Source organism: Cannabis sativa, chromosome 1 (genome assembly GCF_029168945.1).
Source record: "Cannabis sativa cultivar Pink pepper isolate KNU-18-1 chromosome 1, ASM2916894v1, whole genome shotgun sequence".
Lineage (NCBI taxonomy): Eukaryota > Viridiplantae > Streptophyta > Magnoliopsida > Rosales > Cannabaceae > Cannabis > Cannabis sativa.
The window spans coordinates 30,572,839-30,595,557 of record NC_083601.1 but is presented as its reverse complement, the minus strand read 5'-3'; the positions used below and the strand labels follow the sequence as shown (position 1 = coordinate 30,595,557).

General features: G+C 35.2%; 3 protein-coding genes across 4 annotated transcripts; all 3 read right to left on the bottom strand.

Moving 5' to 3' along the window:
* Positions 1–1,164: 1,164 nt before the first annotated feature.
* Positions 1,165–1,938, bottom strand: LOC133033856 (secreted RxLR effector protein 161-like). Its single transcript, XM_061108897.1, has one exon. The coding sequence runs from the start codon at positions 1,936–1,938 to the stop codon at positions 1,165–1,167; it is 774 nt and encodes a 257-aa protein (XP_060964880.1).
* Positions 1,939–7,183: 5,245 nt separating this feature from the next.
* Positions 7,184–9,345, bottom strand: LOC115707792 (small ribosomal subunit protein uS14m). The gene is made up of 2 exons (XM_030635862.2): positions 8,894–9,345; positions 7,184–7,523 (listed from the first exon to the last, which is right to left on the bottom strand). The coding sequence occupies exon 1, from the start codon at positions 9,264–9,266 to the stop codon at positions 8,943–8,945; it is 324 nt and encodes a 107-aa protein (XP_030491722.1). The 5' UTR covers positions 9,267–9,345; the 3' UTR covers positions 7,184–7,523; positions 8,894–8,942.
* A 2,851-nt stretch (positions 9,346–12,196) lies between these two features.
* Positions 12,197–20,896, bottom strand: LOC115706141 (uncharacterized). Of its 2 annotated transcripts, XM_030633677.2 has the most exons (5): positions 15,949–20,896; positions 14,751–15,838; positions 13,268–14,560; positions 12,721–12,838; positions 12,197–12,609 (listed from the first exon to the last, which is right to left on the bottom strand). In XM_030633677.2, the coding sequence occupies exons 2-5, from the start codon at positions 15,588–15,590 to the stop codon at positions 12,380–12,382; spliced, it is 2,481 nt and encodes an 826-aa protein (XP_030489537.2). In that variant the 5' UTR covers positions 15,591–15,838; positions 15,949–20,896; the 3' UTR covers positions 12,197–12,379. The 2 variants fall into 2 exon arrangements, with proteins under 2 accessions (XP_030489537.2, XP_060963765.1); XM_061107782.1 differs by having other exon boundaries at positions 14,751–20,896.
* Positions 20,897–22,719: the final 1,823 nt, after the last annotated feature.

Here is a 22,719-nt window from a genome sequence, read left to right as displayed (position 1 = left end):
CCATTAGACAAAGCTTGTCTCAACTCAACATCTCAATCCTAAGACTATCACATGTCAGTAGCGGCTCATTCATTGCAGCCTAACAACTCGACTTATGTTCAAGGCCTTAAAGGTTACTAGAAAGAAGTGAGTCAGATTTTTGGCGGGGAGAGAAATTCCAGGCGAGTTGTTGGGATCCAAAGTCCTAAAAGTGTCCAAATCTTTCTTGATGTAGCTATAGGTGATCAAGAAACGACAGTTGGAGTGGTTGTGAGCAGTCGAGTTCCTGTGGCTGGTGAGCTCCAGGCTTTGCTTCACAGTGTCAAGGTTGTTGAAGAGCTCAATGTCAGACTCTTTTTCTAGCTGTTTTTAATAGGTATGCAGTAAATTGGTCTGTTGCTTCTTCCTATGCCAAACTTCTCTCTGTACTTGATAGCACTGGATGTAATGTAGTTTGGATCGAGAATATAATAGAGCTGCCCATGCTCTTGCAAAATGGGACCTAACTTATCCTTGTTCTGGTTTTGTTAATTTTTGGGAGATGATGCTGTTGTGAAAACAATACCTCAGCAAGAACAAATGTAGAACAAGTAAGATCAATGAAAACCAACTATGACAAATGCAGAGCTATGCAGTAATGTTTAAACCAGAAAACATGTGCAATAAAACATAAAGAACACAATGAATTTTACGAGGTTCGAGCAAGATGACTTGCCTACATCCTCGGCCAGAAACAGCCACAACTATGGCTATGAGAATTTTATTGATTGAGCTTCAAAAGAAGGATTACAACTGATACAAAATTACATACACTATGAAGCAATGCTTCTGTAATTTCCTTCTCTAATGGCAGTGATCAAAGGGACAATGTCACACCAGTTTTCAGCACTCAAGACAACTCTCAATCAACCTAAAATTCTCTCTTTCTCACTGTGTAATTCTTCTCCAAGATTCTACTCTGCAGTGTGAAAGAATAGCCCCTTAAATGTTGATGTTGCATCAGTGGTTTACAAAGCCCGAACCCCAACTGTCTTAACTAACAGTTGGTTAAGTTAGTTAAGTTCGGTGAGGGCAAAGATGTCATTTGATATTTGGACAATTATTTCAACAATTATCCACCTTGGACATATATCAAATGATCAGAGGCATAGAGATGAGTTGCAGCTATTCTGGACTTGAGCAATCTCAGGCAGTGAGAATGCTAAGCAAATTCAGACAAAGTCCGAACTTTGCTTGAGGAACATACTTGGTTAGCATGTCAGCAGGGTTTTCTTTTGTTCCAATCTTCTTAATCTGTATTTCTTTCCTTGCAATCACTTCTCTAATAAAATGAAGCTTGATATCTATATGCTTGGACCTTTCATGGTACATGGGATTCTTCATTAAGTGAATAGCACTTTGATTATCACAATGGACAGTGATGTCTTCTCCTTTGAAACCAAGTTCTTCAGTGAAGCCTCTTAACCAGATTGCCTCTTTAATGGCTTCAGTAGCAGCCATATATTCTGCTTCTGTGGTGGATAGAGCCACCACCTTCTGTAGATTCGATTTCCAACTAATACATCCACCAAAAGTTGTAAATGCATAACCAGTGATAGACCTTCTGGTGTCAATACTCCCTGCATAGTCTGAGTCAACATACCCTGCAATCTCAGTTTCAAATTTTCCATTGTCTCTGTACAGCAAACCAACATTAGATGTTCCCTTTAGGTACCTTAGAATCCACTTCACAGCCTCCCAATGTGTCTTGCCTGGATCAGATATAAATCTGCTTACCATGCTTAATGCATAGGCCAAGTCTGGTCTGGTACAGACCATACAGTACATTAAGCTTCCAACACAGGAAGCATAGGGTACATTGTCCATGTACAAATTGCCTTCTTCATTAGTCGGTGCTTGATTTTGAGCAAGTTTGAAGTGTGAGGCAAGAGGTGTAGTGACTGTCTTGGCCTCACTCATGCAAAACTTGTCAATAATTTTCTGAATGTATCCTTCTTGAGATTAGAAAACAAAACCAGGTCTTTGTCTCTTGATATCTATCCCGAGTATTCTTTTGGCTTCACCAAGGTTCTTCATTTCGAATTCAGAGCTGAGTTGTTCTTTTAGTAAGTCAATAGCCTTTCTATCTTTTCCAATTATCAAGATGTCATCCACATAGAGTAATAACCATATAGGAGTCTTGTTGAAGTAAACACAGGGGTCATATTCACTTCTTGTGAATTCTATTTGCAGCATGAATTCATGGAATCTAAGATTCCATTGTCTTGGTGCCTGCTTCAGGCCATATAGAGACTTTTGTAGTAAACAAACTTGATCAGTTTCCATATTCTTAAATCCCTCAGGCTCTTCCATGTAGATTTTCTCTTCTAAACTTCCATGTAAGAATGTTGTCTTTACATCCATTTGGTCCATTTCAAGATCAAACATAGCAACCTTAGCCATCATGATTCTAATGGAAGTTTGTTTTACCACAGGAGAGAAAATGTCATTATAGTCAATTCCTTCTCTCTGATTGAACCCCTTTGCAACTAACCTTGCTTTGTATCTGATTTCTTCACCAGGCAGCCCTTCTTTGTGTCTGAATATCCATTTGCAGCCTATTACTCTCTGTCCTTTAGGTCTAGGTATTCTGATCCATGTTTTGTTTCTTTCTAGTGATCCCATTTCATCATTAATGGCACCAAGCCATTTCTTTCTATTCTTTCCAAAGGATGCCTTCTGTATAGGTGGTAGGTTCACTGTTTTCGATTTCTTCAGCTGCTGCAAGTGCAAAAGCAATGCAGTCAGCATATCCAAATCTTTCTGGTGGTCTTACTTCTCTTCTAACTCTATCTCTGACCAGTTGATACTCTTGAATCTCAGAAGATGATTGTTCTTCCCTTAATTCTTCTTCAGTGCTGTGTTTTCTTTGTGTTGCAGATGTATCCACCTGATCTGCAACTTCTGTATTCTCCTAGTCTGTCTGAAATTCAACACTTTGTTGTTCATGGTTGCTCTCTGTATTGGTAAGTTTCATTTCCATTTCATGTTCCTTAAACACCACATCTCTGCTAATGAAACACTTCTTGTGTCCATCTTCTAGGCACCACAGTTTATAACACTTGACACCATCAGGGTAACCCAAGAACAAACATTTGATGGCTCTAGGTTCTAGTTTGTCTTGTTTGATATGAGCAAATGCAGTGCAGCCAAAAACCTTGAGATGATCATATCTAGGCACTTCACCTGTCCAAAACTCTTGAGGAGTTTTAAACCTTAGTGTTGTTGAAGGGCATCTATTAATGAGGTAGCATGCTGTTTGCAGTGCCTCTCCCCAAAATTTCTTGTCTAAACCAGCACCCTTTAGCATACATCTCTCCCTCTCAAGCAATGTCCTGTTCATTTTCTCAGCAATCCCATTTTGTTGTGGTGTTTTCACAACAGTTTTGTGTCTAGCAATACTATTGTCTTGACAAAACTTTGTGAACTGATCTGAGCAATATTCCAACCCATTATCTGTTCTTAGTTTCTTAATCTTCCTTCCTGTCTGGTTTTCAATTACTTTCTTCCAGTTGACAAAAGTCTGAAATGCTTCATCCTTAGTTTTGAGCAGAAAAACCCAAACTCTTCTAGTGTAGTCATCAATGATGCTCATGAAATAGCTAGCACCTCCAATTGTCTTAGTTCTTGAAGCACCCCAGAGATCAGAGTGCACATAGTCCAGCTTGTCCTTGGTTGTGTGTATTCCTGGAGTGAATTTCACTCTGCTGCACTTACCATACACACATTCTTCACAGAATTCTAGTTCCTTGTCAAGTTTGCCTTTGAGAATTCCTTGTTTCTCCAATTCATAGAGACCTCTCTCACTAACATGACCTAGTCTCATGTGCCATAGTCTTGTGTTGTCCCTATTGCTACTTTTGACAACTAGATTCGATTTTCCCACAACTGTCTTTCCTTGTAGATAGTAAATTCCATTTTTAATGTCTCCCTTCATTACTATTCTAGTACCCTTCATTACTTTCATTGAACCATCTATCTTCACAGTGCAGCCCTTAGATACAAGTTCACTAATTGAAAGTAAATTTCTCTTTAGTTCAGGGACATACTTGACTTCCTGTATGAGCTTGATCTGACCATCATTCATCTTGATCAGTACACTTCCCATCCCTGAGATCTTACAAGCTTTGTTGTCTCCTAGTAGAACTGAACTACCTTCAATCTTCTTGAAGTCACTTAACAGTTCCTTCCTTGGTGTCATGTGAAATGAACACCCTGAGTCAAGAATCCATTCACAACCAGATTCTTGACTTGTCACAACTAGAGCTTCTGCAGACTCATAGCCATCAAAAACAATCCCTGCAGCTCCTCTTTCTTGTCCCTTTTCTCTCTCTAATTTTGCCTTGAGTGCCCTACATTCATCTCTGAAATGTCCTTCTTTCTTGCAGTAATAGCACTGCTTTCCTTGTTTAGATTTTGCTTTGGATTTGAATCCTGAACTGTGTCCTTTGTTTTGATTGTTCTTGTGATTAGTTTTGTTTTGTCCACTTCTGAAATCTCTTGAGTTACTTCTGGTTTTCACAAACAAACTATCTGCTATGCCATCAATTCTTTCATCATTTCTTTTCTGGATTTCCTTTGAGTTGAGTGCAGCCTTGACCTCTGTCATGGTCAATGTTTCTTTGCCATATAGAATCGTGTCAACAAAGTGTTCATAGGTCTTAAAGGCGATCGAGCAACAAGATCTGATCTTCATCTTCTATTTTCACTCCAATGTTGCTAAGGTCTAGGATGATTCGATTGATCTCATCAAGGTGTTTTCTGAGTTCTTTCGAGTCTTCCATCTTGAAAGTGTATACGTTTCTTTTTGTATAGTTTGTTGGCAAGTGACTTCTTCAGATATATTGATGCCAACTTTTCCCATAACCCCAGAGCTGTTTCTTCATTGGATACCTCTCTCAGCACTTCATCTCCCAAACTCAGCAAGATTGCACTATGAGCCTTTGTTTCAATTTCTTTAATCTTCTTCTTGTCATCTCCCAATTCCTTCAATTCTTCTTTATCAATGGCTTGATACACTCGATGAACCGTAAAAGCTTTCATCTTTATTCTCCACAAACAAAGTCATTGGCTCCATTGAATTTGTCTACTTCAAACCGTGCGGAAGCCATAGATTACTTTCTTGATTCAGTTCTTGCAGCAAGAAACCTGAGCTCTGATACCAATTGTTGTGAAAACAATACCTCAGCAAGAACAAATGTAGAACAAGTAAGATCAATGAAAACCAACTATGACAAATGCAGAGCTATGCAGTAATGTTTAAACCAGAAAACATGTGCAATAAAACATAAAGAACACAATGAATTTTACGAGGTTCGAGCAAGATGACTTGCCTACATCCTCGACCAGAAACAGCCACAACTATGGCTATGAGAATTTTATTGATTGAGCTTCAAAAGAAGGATTACAACTGATACAAAATTACATACACTATGAAGCAATGCTTCTGTAATTTCCTTCTCTAATGGCAGTGATCAAAGGGACAATGTCACACCAGTTTTCAGCACTCAAGACAACTCTCAATCAACCTAAAATTCTCTCTTTCTCACTGTGTAATTCTTCTTCAAGATTCTACTCTGCAGTGTGAAAGAATAGCCCCTTAAATGCTGATGTTGCATCAGTGGTTTACAAAGCCCGAACCCCAACTGTCTTAACTAACAGTTGGTTAAGTTAGTTAAGTTCGGTGAGGGCAAAGATGTCATTTGATATTTGGACAATTATTTCAACAGATGCCTCATGTGATCACCATTGTTCTCTAATTAATGAAATTTTCAGAAGTTTTTCAAGTAAAAAATAAAAAAGAAAAGTCTCCTGAACCTGTAAAAACCTTTCGAAAGCTATTTGAGGCCCAAATTCGCTTTCTTAAAGACCTTAAACTCGTTGTTTGGCTACTCATCGACCGAGCAAGTTCTTTTTTGGCTAATGCAGCCTCTATGTTTACTTGTCACTTAAGCTACTATGAGATTGCTTCTCATCTTGACATCAAAACAAGAAAGGCTATAGTTCAATGGTTACTTTCTATGTGATTTTGTATTTGCATCATTGCATGAGTGATGTAGAGTAGAGTAGAGAGACATAGTAGTAAGCAGACATGGTGAGCGAGTTTGGAGAGAAGTTGGAAGATTTTAAGGTGATATCAATTTGTAGAGACAAACAGATGCAGCAAGAGGGCTGTACTGTTGTGTTTGGAAATTATCTTCAATATCAAGAATAATTCCATTCTTAAAAAAGAGACAAGAGAAGATATTCATTTTAAAAAAGGCTAATTAGTAATTTTTCTCCCTCAACTTTGACATGTACTAAATCGTGCCCCCTGAACTTTTTTTGCTGTTAAAAATTTCCCATGAACTATTAAGATTGTTAAATTTAAAGATTTTTGTCTAATTTTAGTAAAAAAATTCTAACATGGATGAAAGTTCAAGGGGCATGATTTAGTACATTTCAAAGTTTGAGGGGCATGATTTGGTAGATATCAAAGTCTGAGGAGCATAGTGTAGTACATAAACAATCACTGAAATAGTAAATTAAATGAAATTAGACAAAAGTCTTTAAATTTAACAATCTCAATAGTTCGGGAGTAATTTTTAACGGCAAAAAAAATTCAAGGAGCACGATTTACTACATGTCAAAATTCAGGAGAAAAAATTACTAATTAGCCTTAAAAAAATTAATGACTAATACTCAGTGTAGAGTTTGTTCTTTACATTAAAATACATACAAACTAGATTAATTTTGTTTCAAAAAAAAAAAAAATTAGATTAATTTGAAGTATAAATATAACTTAAATTTTATTAGCCAAAATTTAAACTTAAGCATTTATTTGCAAACTTAGTATTTATTCCACAAATTACTCTAAAAACTAAAGTGCATTTTTCAAGTTTTTTTTTATAATTAAGTGTAGAATATAAATAATAGATTAAATTGGATAGATTTTTAATTAAAATTTCATAACGTAATCTGTCTTCCATTCCGATTTAATTAGAATGTAATCCAATCCAATCTTGCGACTAAGCATTTAAGTTACCTCTTCTGGGTAGTACAAGCACAAGAGCCCTTTAACTTTTATTTAGGGAAATTTTCCTCCAATTTAGCAAAACATAATCATTAATCAAAAGATAGCAATATATCGTTGTCGACTGTGCTAGCAATAGTTTTACTAGAAAAATTATCATGCGAAGTTGGTAAGCAGATACTTATATTCATGCTAGTGAACAAAAACCCCCACAAGGCTTTCCCATCATGCAAACACCAATACCTGTTCATTGAGAAATGGTTTGTTTACCTTGTGTTATCTTTATGCAATAAATAAGCAGTAGCCCAATGAAAAATATCCCCTAGCTACAACAAACGGCACTAAAATTCATAGTTTCCAAAATCTTTATATAAGAAGGGTTGTTCAACGCTGAACACCACAACAATTAAAAAGGTGTTCTATTCTGTTATACTTTGAGAAGAATTCAACCAAAATTTATCATACGAATTGTTCGCTGTAATCGGAGTATCATCTGCAAGGGAAAAACGAGCACAAAGTTCAGATCATGGTTATATAGTCTATCCAAGAAAAGCAAACCAAACAAAATGTAAAGTATGCTTCGCGAACTTCCAACTTAATGATGATAGGAAGTATGCTGAAGTAGAAAGAACTTTTTTTAACAGGTTGATAACGGCAAGGAAAGACCAATCAAAACTGTTTAAATGACAAGTCTAACAGCTAAAGCTGTGTGGAACAGCCAAGAAATGTAACAGCTAATGTATGAGAAGACACGGGAAAAACACCCAAGCTACAAAAGAACAGAAGTAATAGTCACCATACAAAAGGCGCTATATAGAGTACCATTCACAGCCTTACAAAGTGAACATTAGGCCTACATTTTGCCACAGGGCAATAACTTGTGTAGAAGTGTTACTTCTGACAGCACTAATATTGTTGGATAAAAATCGTCTATAAACTTCATTACCCTTGATCCTCCTGCTTGCTCCGAAGACAAGACTAATAACTGCATATTTATACTAATTCAATGTTCTACCATTTCTAGTTTTCTGCTGATGTTCTACCATTTCTAGTTTTCTGCTGTTCTGAGAGGAAAAAACATACTAAAATTTTTATGTCTAGAATAGTCTCCGTTGATTATTTGTTCTGTGAAACTAAACTCTAAAATTGTCTAATTGGGTCAAAAAGATAATATATCAGATAAAATTTATTACATCCTCAATACTCCAACTAAAATATATACTACTGAAAACTACAGAAACAAAATTTCTTGTATTTCTCATGGACAACTAATAACTGAAGTGTATTTTTTCTCATTCTTTTTGTTAAAGCCAAAACACATGAAAGTATGAAACCCTGGCTCAGCAATCAACAAACCAGATGTGAAATCCAGTTGAAGAAGCATACATTACCTCCTACACATATACAATCTTTTCGAAGAAAAGAATCAGATCAACTCAATTTCAATATTCTTATAGCCTACCTAACAAATAATCACATACAGGGGATTATGTTATCAACATTAATTCAAAGCTGGCAAGAAGGCAGACCTTGTTTCATACACAAAAAACCTATTCATCAAGTAGTTAAGAGCTTAGTTCAATATGTCAATTATCAGGTAATCAGAAGGAATCTCAACATCCACAATGCTATGCTTAATTAAGAGGTTTATCTCAACTACTTGATAAACCACTTCGCCAAAGCAAAACAAATAATTATTTAGTTCTTCAATCCCTACTAGACTAAATTAGCAAAATATCATTACAAATTTCTTTCTAAAGCCTAGTTTCCACAATTTAAACCCTAGCATTTGCAAGAATTACATTCTCAAATTCAAATCAAATCAATTCCCTACTCAATTCGTATTATATAAATAAACATTACCGGCAAAGGAGAAGAAGGAAATCCGGTTCGGGCGACAAAGGCAGCTAATCTACCAGGAGGCCTTCTTGATCCCATTCAACATGCCCTTGTTAGCCAAGTCACGGAAAACGAGACGAGACATGCGAAAGGCGGCATAGACACCGCGAGCGCGGCCTGTGAAGACGCAGCGGTTCCTGATTCGAGTGAAGGAACTATTTCTAGGAAGCTTGGCAAGCTTGTAGCGATTCTCCTCTCGGACCTCATCGGGAAGGCTGGGATCGTTGGATATGGCTTTGTAGAGCCTCCGCCGGAGCTCGAACTGGGCGGCAAGAATCCGGCGATGGTTGTCTCGGAAGTTAGCGTTCTCCTTCCCCACTTCTCGAGAATCCGACATTGCTTTTAGTTTTCAGATTTCAGTTTTCACTACTCTTCTCCTCAATCAATCCCACTCTTTCTATAATTCGTAGGGTTGCTTATTTAACTTTTTATTTTTTATAATATTTGACAATATTAAAATAAAAACTTGTGAAACGACATCGGTTTGGAAAATATGATTATTTTGGAAGGAACGAGTAGTAAGGTTGTGTATAAATTTTTGTAAACTCTTGTCTAATTAAATTAAGATAATATGATGAAAAATGCAAACCAAAAAATACAATGAAAATATAACATGTTCACTCTTTATATTCAGCAGGTTAAAAATAAAATAAACTCCCTCAATCAACCAAACTAATCCGATCAAACTGATTAATAGGATTTATATATACATGTTTTTATTATATATATTTATATATAATATAATTTATATAACTATTTAAAAATTATAAAATTTAAATTAATATGGTATAGTTAAATTTTGAATTCAATTTGTATATATATATTTATTTTATTATTATAATTAACTAAAATATAACAATTGAATGTGAAAATAAAAAAAAAATATTAATAGCTGGTTTAGGCGGGTTAACCCGACTGAACCGATCAATTTTATTGGGCAGGTTACTATTTTCTTTTTTCTTAATTGGATCGGTTGCACTAAAATTTTTGTACTCGATCTTTACATTGAATTAAATAAAATCTAGCATAAACCGACCAAATCGACCGACGTACACTCCTAATGAGTAGTTGTTAAATTTTTGTTTTTTAATTTTTTAATCACATTTTTGTTTTTAAAAATTTTATTTTTGAAAAATAAAAATATGTTCTATAATCTCTTTTATTTTTTAATTTTAAAAATAAAAAATAAATGTGTGTTCTGTAAGCCTTTCTTTTTCTGAGCGAGATGTCCTTTCATGACCAAAAGGACCTGACCTATAGCTAAATTCAGAGTCGTGGTTGGACTCTGACATAGGCTTACCCACTGGCTTAATTGGGCCATGGGTCCGTTTTGGTTGATTTTAGAACTCTAAAAGTACATGTATCACCTGTCTAAAAATAAAAATAATATTGTAGTTGATCATGATATTTTTAGCTCTATTTTAAAGGGTGGAAGACTGAGAGAATTCGGTAAAGATGGTTGGGCTAAGACGAGTGAAAGCAGTGGTAAATTCACAACTAAATTTACTTACCTTCTCCAAGTCGTGGCTTTAGCTCCCCATTGTTCGATTGTGCCCGTACTTTGGAACAAGTTGTGGAATTCCAATTGGAGCATCACAAGATCTTACAGTGGTGCATTCTCTCATATGCATTGCCTGCTAAAATAATTTTTGGGACTAGAATTTTTGGTTTTGACACTATATGTCCTTTGTGTTGCTCGAAAGAGGAAATATAATGGATCATTTATTTCACTATAATGAGTCTGCTTAGCACCTTTGATGTGCATCACCATAGAGTTTAACGTCTAATAGAGAAAACGATGTTTAGGTTTGGGATTGGGTGAATTTCCTTTGGGGACTACATTCATAAGGGTTTTATTGAGAGAGGTAATATGTAAGTAGTGGATTCTATTTGGATGGCTAGAAACGAGAAAGTCTAGTATAATTTTGTAAAACCTTTCTCGCATTATATCCTCTAATTTTTTAAAATTTTACCGAATATTTTGTTTCTAATCTGTCATCTCCCCTTTTCATGTGAGGTTTTTAATGGGTAGTCTGCTCCTATTATCTCATTATATTGTTGTCCTGTTTTTATCCCAATATATGTGGCAGCTCTATCATCGGACATGTGGCAACTAAAGCATAAGACTCGCAGGTGCTCAAGGAAATCTTAAGTAGACTTAGGATTTCAGTAGATATAATCAAATGGTTCCTCTTGGAGCTATGACTTGATCCGGGAGGATCAACCTTTTGTTCATCTTCGGGAGTTGGGCAAAGTCCAGCATGACTAGGCCAGGGTCCCAAAGGTGAACTATTAAAAGACATTAAATGCAGCATAGAAGAAACGTCTACGGATGAATATAAAAAGACATGTCAGCCGAATTAAATTGTTCTTTGGCGATTACGCATATTCAAGGATGTAAGTGACGGCCACATACTAAATTGTCACATCAATCAAAGAATAATAAGGATTTATCTCGCCTAAACCCTATGTAACCTACTACATACACATGTACACCCTATTTCGCTAATTTAGGAACTTGTGTAAGGCTAAGGTGGATACTTGAGACAAGAGAGGTCTTTTTCCTCTATTGAAACAACAATAAATACCTCCTACCACATTTGAAGGGAAATCTGAAAAAATAGAGTAGAATATTCTCGATAAAGAAACACCTCCACATTAAATACTAGTAACTTGTAGACTAAAACTCATTAATACCCCAACTACTTAAAAATACTTGCATTTACTCTCTTAATCTCGATCAACAATATTGATTCCATATTTTTTATTTTTCAGATTATGCTACTTATAACTATCATCTCCTCCTTCCCGTACGACTTAATGGCTGTCAGGTAAGAAACCAACGTATTGAAGTTGTTCGGGTAATGACGAGATGACTAAATTTTTGCAAAACCCTCTTTGCCTTAGTGAGGCAGATACTTATGAACTTTGGAGTCTGCTAGAGCAGCAGGAAATGAGTTCGTTTTAGTGACCTATTGTGAAAGCACCTATTCTAATTCGCCCAACATTATCTAAAGCAGACCTTAAGAAACAGAAAGTTAAATCCAAAATTTTTCTAAAAACACATTTAGTCAAGTTACACAACATTTTTCCCTCTGCACACGTGCAGAAATGAAAACTATCCAAGCAGAATGTTACCGAGTCAGCACCAATAAAAGACGATTAAGACCATAGAGCAAGAAAGTCATTTGGGCCCAAATGTAATCTCCTTTACCCATCATATTCTGCCTAAGGAAATCAACTAAATCCACTTGTACACTATTGGTGTGAGGTTATACTAATAATTAATACAGAATGTACAAGAATACCAATAGAAAAGCTATACAAAATTACAATACTTGCATTTCGCCAAAAAAAAGAAGGGCCTTTAAACCAGCCAGCCACAGAGAAATTATTCCTTCCCCCCTTTGAATTTAAAATTGGGTAATTGTGGTCATAGCAATTTGATTCTCAATCAAGAAAATAAGCAGAAGCAGAAGCACAATTGGGATATAAAGCCATGGCTTCAGCAATTCTCCTCGCCATTGTTGCCTTGTATGTAGCAAGATCTGCATTGTTCATAAGCATCTGAGCCCTACGACGTTTGCAAACTGCTGATTCCATACACCTTTTTGCTGAGATTTGAGCTTTAGTAAGTGAGGCATTCTGTTCATCAACACTGCCTATTTCAGACACCATGGCTGTACATCGTTACAGAAAAACAAATATAATTCAGCAAAAGCTATTATTAAATATCTAAAGGAAAAAACAGACTAAGACCATCAACTTCATGCCTTAAAATTTAAAATTACCGTGAAACAAAAAACTGGATTGTTTGCCTCTTCCTAGTTGGCTTGGTTGTCGTTTAAAGGATCTCTTCCTGCGATATGAAGTCTTTATGGTTGTCGAGGCTCTTTTCATTTCATTACCCTGTTAAAACAACTATCATTATAGTACATTCACAGAAATAAAATTAAACTAGTCAAATAAGATGATGAACAACCGAAGGATAAGGGCGTTCAAATTGACACATGAATTTCTCAAAGAAATTTTTGGTATCCATGACAGAAAAATTAACTGTCATCAGATTCGAACACATGGAATTAGTAGCGGTACAAAAATTCAACAGACACTGTCAGTCGAACAGGAAGTCACTAAATATAACATAATCCAAATCAGAAATAGAATTTTTTAAAAGTAGATATGTAAACTTGAGGTAAACAATTACAACTAGAATAAACCACAACTAATTACACTATTTAACACTTCAGATAACCACACAATAATTCAATGAGTAAACCAGCCAAAATAAACATGCCCAAAAATCAAAAAAGAGAGTATCAGTAATTGAACTTGTACCTGAAAAACCCGAAGCAGTGATGATGCCTTATTCTGCTTCCGCTTTTCCAACCAATATTCATAAACGGCTACAACTACTTCTCTCCCACCCAAATTTTGACATAAACGAATTGCTAAATTAATGTCCGTAGTGATATCAACTTCGTTATAAAAGTAGGCTATCTCTAAGGTATCAAACAATGATTCAAAAATATCCTCTGAAACAAGCTCAGGTATTCCATTATCACTGTTCAATTTCTTTAGCCATGCCTCATCCTCTAAATCCATGTCATAATTTGCGTTCTTATTTGCCAAGGCTCTCTTGACTTCATTGTCTCTCACGGAGATGTATGAATTTGGCCTGCAAAATGGAGCACTACGTCCATCCCAATCAAGTGAGACATCTTTTACCCCAGGTATAGGTATATTCTTAACCCCAGTAGATGACACATTTCTATCAGAACATTGCTTGTAAAGATCCTTGTAGACAAGCCAGTCCATTTTATCAGGAAACTCAAGCTTCCAAGCATTATCCACAGTCCATGTTATAGCATGTGTGAAGCGGTTAAAAGAATTTGGCCTCATAATCTTGTCTGCCTTGAGGGTGAATTTTGTTGTTCCATTTTTCTTAACAGCAATAAGCCACTCTCCTAAAGACGACATTTCTAAACTAATGTATACTCCTTCTTCCCTGTAGCACTTGTCCGATTCAATAACCAGAAGATTTGCAGAGCAGGAGACTGCGTCCGTACTCTTTGTTAATACTGCTTTTGTAGAATTCAATTCTTTCAAGCTTCCACCAGATCTATTATTTCGAAGTGACCTTCGAATCTTGTTATTGGATCCCACAGAAGGAACTTGATTTTTCCTAAAGATACCTAAATCAGAAACTAAAACTCCATTAAAATTCTGTACACTATTTAATGAAGGATTTCTAGCTCTTGCCCTCCTCAGCGAACTCCGCCTTTTTCGTGAAATTAATCCACCCCTGTACTGAGTGCTTCGACTAGCCAACTTGGAAGCTTTAACAGATGGATGTGACAACCACCTGTTATCAGTATGACTTAATTCAGGTCGGAAAATTGCAGCAGATTCCAAAATATTTGTATTTTCATCGTCATCAGACATGCTGTCATCACCATCGAGAATTGCATCATTACGCACAAATGATGGCTGATTGTGTCTAAAAAACATGCATGAATGCATGAAAATAAAACAATGCGGAATTGCAGAAAAGTCCACACAAAATAAAGGCTGAAATTGGATGGATCCAAAAATCTTGCAACTCGCAAAATGCTCAGTCGAAGGATGCTCCTGAAAGATGATTACAAATAATAAAAAAGAAATAAAATTATCACCAAAAAACTTATTAGAGTAAATCCAGAAACTAAAAAAAATATGTTACAATCCAACTATATTCCCATTATATATTCTAAGAACATAGATGGGTGCACCAACTACAAAAATATAGTTTAAAAAATTGCAAAGACATAGAAAACCGTACCAAGGAAGTGGTCATGCCAGATGAAGTGTGAACACTTCGTAAAGGTTCGGAGATGAGAAACTCAAAAAGATCGGTTAATCTCAGTCTGGCCCTCGTCATGTAAACCAAAACAGAATACAAAAAACGAACAGCACAAAGATTCCTATCAAGGGATGAAGCAACAGCAACGTTAATCACCTCTCGTCCATCAGAATGACCAGCTACCACATCTGAGCTCACACCACAATTTAGCTTCCTTCTCTGTCGACGTTTGAAAAGACGCCCAAACCTGCCATCACACGAAACCTCCGATATTGCTCGACTCTCGCAACTTTTCTTCCTCTTTCGGGTGTACACAATTCCATACATTTTATCTGTGTCGTGCACTTTAGCCAAAGCAGCCACAGAACTTTCCTTTGGGGGCTTTTTAGGCGCCTCAAATTCAGCCGCTGTGGGGCTTCTCATGGGCTTATCATTGTCAGACCAGCTATAGCTGAGGCCTCCCCCACCACCCCCTTTGCCACCATTGCTCTTAACAACGTTAAACCAGTCATCCCCATCGTTATGCCTCCTGAGTTTAGTCTCACCAGATTCGGCCGAGAGCCGCCTCCCTGACCTCAACACCCTCGCTCCATCTGCACCCTTTACCACCCCAAACACCCTTGTGGTCCTTCTCATGCCAACCGATGGCATTGCCGCAGGGCCCAGGCTCCCAAGTGCCTTGACTCGTGGACTTACTACCCTATCGCTGGACTCACTGAGCCTTCGAGTCGACCTGCGAGTCAACTCAGCCTCGAACTCGGACGCGTGGACAGACCCAAACCACCCTGAACCCAAAAGCTCAGCACGAACAGACCTCATAATCGGAAACGCAAATCAACCAAGATGCTCTCCAGTCCGTCATTATCTTGACTAACTAGTCGAAGCTCATAAAGATTGAATACGACTCCTATATACAAAAACTTACTTATAACTTACAAACAATCTATTATTTTCTTTTCTTTTTCCTATAAAATTCTTTTAGGACTTTACAAACTGAAAGATACAACAATAATCTTAGAAAGACTCGTATGAAAAACAAGAAGAAGAAAGGTCTGTCCTGAAAATATCTACAAAAGAAAAAAAAAATTGAGACTAAAGATCTAACAGGGAAAGAGACACAGATAAAAATAAAGATAGATAAAGATCTACGATCGGCGAGCAATCGAGACTGACTTACAGATTGTTTGGAAGGAGAGAAAGTGAGTGAGAGTGAAGAAGATGAGAAAAGGAGGGAAACCGAGTTTCTGTGAATCGCGCGGCTAGGGTTTATGATAAAAATCCACAGTGAGAAGTTATGGGGTAACTACTCGCCGACTTATGAGAGCCGTTAGATCTTTAAATTTGACGGTCTAGATCTTGCCTTTTCCGAATATTGGTTCGCTCCAAAGCAAGAGAGAGAAAGATAGTATTCAGCTTTTCTTTTTTCTTTTTAATTAATTAATTAATTTTGAAAAAAAGAGAGGAGCCTGATATTTTATTCGTTCATGTTTGGAGCCAGGAGGTGAAAAGACGATAAAGGGCTTCGACGTGACGTTTGGGAGGGTTGTTAAACGGTGCAATATAATTGGGGGCTTTAAGGTAATTTACTTTATTTGTTAAACTGACACCAGAAAAGGCGGAATTAAAGTCGGTAATTCAGTAAAATTAAGACTTAATATTTAAGAAAATCTATTAAAATTGAACAGGTAAAAGTAAATCCGAAAGAACGCGGTAATTTGTTAAAAATTAAATAAATAAGGGTCAAAACTTAAATTTAGGAACCATTTTACCGTATTTTCTTTTTTTAACCGGAAACCGACTTACTTTCTTTTTTCTTTTATTTATTTATTTGGGAATTATCAAAAAATAAAAGTAAAGGAACTACCATACATACAATTATTGAATTAACTCATAGAAAAAAATAGGTTTTTTTAAACAAGCCATATGAATATATGATGTTAATAAACCAGACAAGAAGAGTGAGATATGAAGGAAGTTGGTATTAAAAAAGGAAAAAATAAATAACAAAAGTCAAGGCCAAGAGAAGAAACAATGTAGCTTATAAAATGAGTAAGCCTTAAAGAAAAGCTTTGACACCCTACTATCATGGAAATCTCTACCCCATGTCACATCCAACAGAGTTCTATACTTATCCTCAGAGATCTTAAACCAAACTTACACATAATAATGGTGACAATATCTCCCCCACTCATTTTCCGTGACTAATACTCCAAAATCACTAGCAAAAGTTATATAAAAATATATATCATAAGGGGCAATCTTAAGCATCCTCTTACAATGTACTTAAACCCCAGTTGACCCAGCCAAGCCCACACTCAATATTCTAATACTGGTTTCAATGGATAATCACCAAAACAGTGCACTTATATAAAGTATATGCTCAACCCAATTATAATACGTTCACGTATAAAGTAATCATATACAAAGAATATGATTGTTTGGTACTAGTTCAAACAATTGGAAATAGTTATGCACTAGTTATAGCTAAGAAACAAACATATGATGTAGGCATTACAGTGTTGATTCACATGGAGATTAGAACAGGGCTTTACAGATGCATAATTAACAATAGAAATAGAATGCCACTTCAAGTACTTAAACTAAGGGGCAATCAGTAAAGTTCGATTACTGTGATACCTAACTTATAATAACAAAAAAGTAAATGGAGGAAAGCATGAAACTAAGAATTTTTAAAACAATTTGATTAGAACTCTACTCTACGTAAGTATAATCATTTATCATTCATCATGAATTGTTTTTCAATATTCTTGACCATTAGGGGGAAGAAGAGTATGTCCTTATACCATTACAGCTGCAGTTCACTTCCTTAACATAAAATTTCAAGATTAAAAATTCAGACTGCTATGGTAAGATGGAAAATATCTTAAGATGTATGAATAAAAGGGAGTGAAGAACTAGCAAATAAATACCAAAGTAATGTGATGTTTAATGCAAAGTTTAAGGCAAATTATGGATAAAGTGTTAAGTGTAAAGCAAAGATATAAACAGCAAATACCATCGTAAAATAGAAGAGGAGCATCAAATGTATGGGAGTCTGGTCCAGTCATGTCACAATGACTATGACTGGACTCTCCTCCTTTTCAATCACTAAAGGTATTCAATACTTACCATTTTAGTGTATGAATGTCAATAGTCTGAGATAAGAATTGAGAAATCCATTTAGAGTCCAAAAGGGATGTCCAATAATTTAACCTGTCTCCACAATTATTAGCACAATAATATTGCAAAGAGATACTTCTTCAATACAAAGAGTTAGTTAACTTGGAGCGGCCAGCAGTTCAAAGGCAAACTTCAAAGTAGGCCCAGATATATAATGCTTAAGAAAAAGTAGATTTAGGGCATTTAAATTCCACATATATGAACCAAAAGAATTTAAAAAGCCAACTTCTCAAAAACTTCTCAAGCTATATTGAAATAGAGAATGAAAAAGAGTAGGAATACAATACAAAAAGAATGAAATAAAAGTCAGCTTTGTCATGAATAATTCTCAAGATCTTAAAAAAAAAAAAATCACTTTAATGGATAAATTAATTGCAGTTCAATATATAGTTGCTATAAACCTGCAGAATTGGATTCTCCATAAGATTATATATATATTTATTATAAGACTTGGGGGCCATAAAGATTAAGAATATACACACACACATATGAGGCTTCATATAAAGGAATGGAAACAAATCATTGAAAGGGCACCACGAATAAGTAGCCAAATTTATACTAGTTCATGTAGTTACTTTAAGCACTTTATAAAAGGCTGCAAACAGAACCAACGCCTTTTATCCTTGGAACTCCAGCTTGGTTTCACAAAATCTTCCAAAATATATTGGAACTTGGAATGATTATATCCTAATGTGAAACTGTCCAAATGATCTTCCGCAAGTGGACTAATCATCATGTCAAATCTTTTGCTAACACAATTTCACCCCACACATAGCCTAGTACTGATGAATTTAAGAACCACCATAGCTAATACTAAAATTCACATCACACTTTAGAAAATCAAATAACACGATCAGATTGCAATAATTTAAGTAAAGATTTAACTGAGTAGGGAGGTACATTCATCTAGATCCAGTGCTTGTATTTCTCATTTAACACCGAAAGTGCTTGTATATTCAATATGACAAGAACAGATTTCCTTATTTACAAACAGAAGGATCAAATGCTGAATTACAAACTCAAATATTATCCCAAATGACTATAAAATCACCCATCTTGCAATTCATTGTTACCTTCTCAACTTCAAGCAAAACAGAAGTTTATATATCCATCTTTAAGCAAAACATGAAAGAAAGACCTAACCTTTTCTCTTTTCTTTTAGACTGTGCTATCCACTAGACGATCCCATATGTTCAAGATCAAACAAAACGTAAAAAATTCTTCCAGGATTACTACAATAGATGGGAAAAAAGAAAGAAGCAGAACTCAAATTAATACTTTATTATCATATAAATAAATTTTAGATTTGCCTCGGTAACTATCTATGAATGTTGAGGATGATAGAATGAAAGATTCATGTCCTTTCTATCCTTTTTGTCATTCATTTAAAGTTTCAGCACAAAATGCTAATAACTCACATTTTTCTTACATATAGGGAAACCCAAAATGCTGTTTCTTCTAATTTTTTTTTTCAAGACTTCCTTGGACAATCTCTTGCTTTTGAGCATATCAGCAGAAAATTAGTAAGTACACACTTTTGACAATCTCTTGCTTCTATTAAACCACAGATGACAAAAGCAATGACTAAGCAAGCAAAGCAATTAAGCAAAATGACCGTATTAAATAATGGAAAGGTCAGACACATAACCGTTGTATGATCAACAACTATTAAAGGCAACAACGAGCAAAAGAAAGACCTCAAATACACCAGCTAATCATTTTCTTCCACCTTCCCTTTTTTGGCAGTTAGACCCTATTTTTAGCCAAAAGACTCTCTTGCTACCACGTATTTGATTCTTACAACTTTCAAGCAATAAGGAACTCGCGAGAAATGCTAAAAGGCACCAAGTGTCATACGATACAATTAAGTATTGGATCTCATACATATGTTTTAATTTAATAATTAATATAAAATAACGCTAATCATTACTAAGCCGCTAGTGCTGGTGGTGCCTAATAGCAATTGTAGGAACTAACCAATGATAGATTCATGGCATACTTGAACTGACCAGTTCTGCTCTCTAAAATAACCATAAAAAACAATGTATATTCCTCAAACTAGAAAAATCCATTACTATCTTCTGAAAATACAGGCTACTACTCTAGCTCGAATTAAAAGATCATTAAAACATAATTGAACAGTCCTATCAACTATATCTAGTTTTTAACAAGTTATACAATATACATATCAAGTATGAATAAAATTATACCACCTCAAACTTTTGGGACATAAATGATGATAATCCAAAAACAATTTGCCAATAAATGATGATAATCCAAAAACAATTTGCCAATAAATGATGAAATTCAAAAAATCTCTACAACATGAGTAATTTGATTAGACAGTTTGAACCTAGTAAACATAAATTAAGCACAAACCCTAGCATACTTCCACATTCAAATATTTCAAAAAAAAAAAGAAAAACCACAACAGCCATCGAATGTGAGGATTCATCATCAATACAAAAGCACAAAAAATCACTACAGTAAAAAGGACATGACATGAGAGATAACCAATACCATCAATGAACCCAACCCAGCCCTGTTCCCAAAAACGAAAAACGAAAAACAAAAAAGAAAGCAAAGACTTTTATCGTTAGAAATCCAAAAGAATGAACTTAATTGTTTCATTAGATGCTAACAATGAATTGAAGAGAGCTGCATAAGAATTAGAGGTGTGAGTGAATATGGAAAAAGTTGAAAGATAGAGAGATATAAAGAAATAATTTGAATTGGAGAATTGAGGATTGAGGATTGAGAATTGAGAATGAAGAAGTTGAGAAAGAATGAAGACCTAAATTAGGCAGAGAGAGATGGAGAGAATCCCCAATTGAGAATGAGGGGAGAGAGAAGCGAAAAGAGGAGGCGCAAAGAAGAGGAGGTCTTCCTTTGCTTCTTCTATGTTCTCATTTCTCTCGTATAAGCAAAAGAGACCGATTTTTCTAACCTTGTTGCTTAAATTTCGTACGGGGTCTATTAATAGTTACCCTTCTCTTTCTTACCCTCAAGTAATTAATAATGGTTTATGTTAAGTAAACCAACATTTGGATCTTATGTTCCATCAAATCATACTTGTTTAATTTGGTAATGTAAATGCTATGATTTATTATTTAAACAAAAAAAAAATAGTAGTCTAATTAGGATTTTACCTTTTAACTCTGATATTTATCAATCACACTTTAAATTTTGGACCGTTAAAAAATTTCTCTGAACTATTAACATGGTTAGATTTAAAGACTTTTGTCCAATTTTATTAATGATAGTCTAACGTATGTCCAAAACGACATCCCGAAGACCTGGGATGGGCACCTAACGCCCAGGTTGGTGTATGGCCTGATGCGTTGGGTTCTAACTATCCGATTATAGTTTGTCTTAAGTATCTGACTAAATTTTTGTATTAAACGAGAGTTACAAATTGTGACAAGTCAAATTCACACTTTGGTATTTCACCTTTTGACAAAATGAAATACCAACAAATTAGTCCTCAATTGAGAAGTTTCGAGTCTACTCGATTTCGCAAAAAAAAAGTGACATCTCCGAAAAATAGTGAACGACTTAACCAAAACTAAGAAATTGACTAAGTGGTGTCAAAATATCACTAAAGCATCAAAAAATACAAGTTTGGCACGTTTTTCACTCATACAGCATCTAGGTTGATGTGAGGATGTCAACATGGGCGCTAGATGTCAACCTGGGCGCTGATGAGTCCATATTTATCTTCTAAATATGACTAATTTATGTAATAATATTCTTAAAGTGATTCTTTAAATTATTAATTAGTTTGATTATAATTTGTTAGGCTATTTTAAAGACTAATCATGCATTTAGAGTCATTTAGAAGGATGTTAGTATATTTTGGTAGAAAATAGTAGAAGTCAACGAGCTCGGTTTTACAAGGCGAAACTTAATTGCAAATTTTGACAACCATAGAAACAGAATTGGACTTAGAGGTCAGCATGAAATTTGTAGATCTCGTTCTTAACTTTTCGGAACATCTCAAATCGTCCAATTTTAAGTTAAATGGAAGAAGTTATGACCAAAATACTAATCTGAACATGTGGTAGAAATTTTTTTGGCAGCAAGTTGTCGTTGCGGCAAGGGGATTCGTGGTTGCAACGGGAGCACGAATTCTGCCAGATTTTGAATTACTATCTTTTTTTAAAACTAAGATATTTTTAGGGGTATTTATAGGACTCTTAGAATTCATTTTTAGCAACTTTTAAGCTACAAAATTGAGAGAGAAACTTAGAGAAAGAGCAAGGAAGAGATGGAGATCGCGGTTTCGAAGTGTTCATCATTATAGTTCTTTTCTTCTCCTTAAACTCTTACTATTTATTATGATTATCGTTATAATGTCTAGTTCTGAGTAGTTTTCTTTTAGTTAAGGGTTATTTCAAAACTCGAGACATGAATTCTTAATTTTATTATTGAATGTTAATTTCTAGTTTCCGTTATATATCAAATTGCTTCTTTTCTTCTATGTTCAATGTCATGATTATTATTTATCTTGTTTAGACGATCACTAAATTAGATTTTACTTTAATCTACCGTCATCTTATGATTACTATTCACCTAATAGTCTAGGTTTCTAAGTGTTTGTGATAAATTGTAATTTTTAATATTGTTAAAGGTATTTTTAATTGTGATGAAAAATAAAACTTAGGTTATAAATGAATTATATGCTTTATTGATTTATTGCCTATGTAAAGTCTTTTTTTGGCAAGTTAGTTGACAAAATAATTTTTCCATTTATGGTAAGATTGGTGTG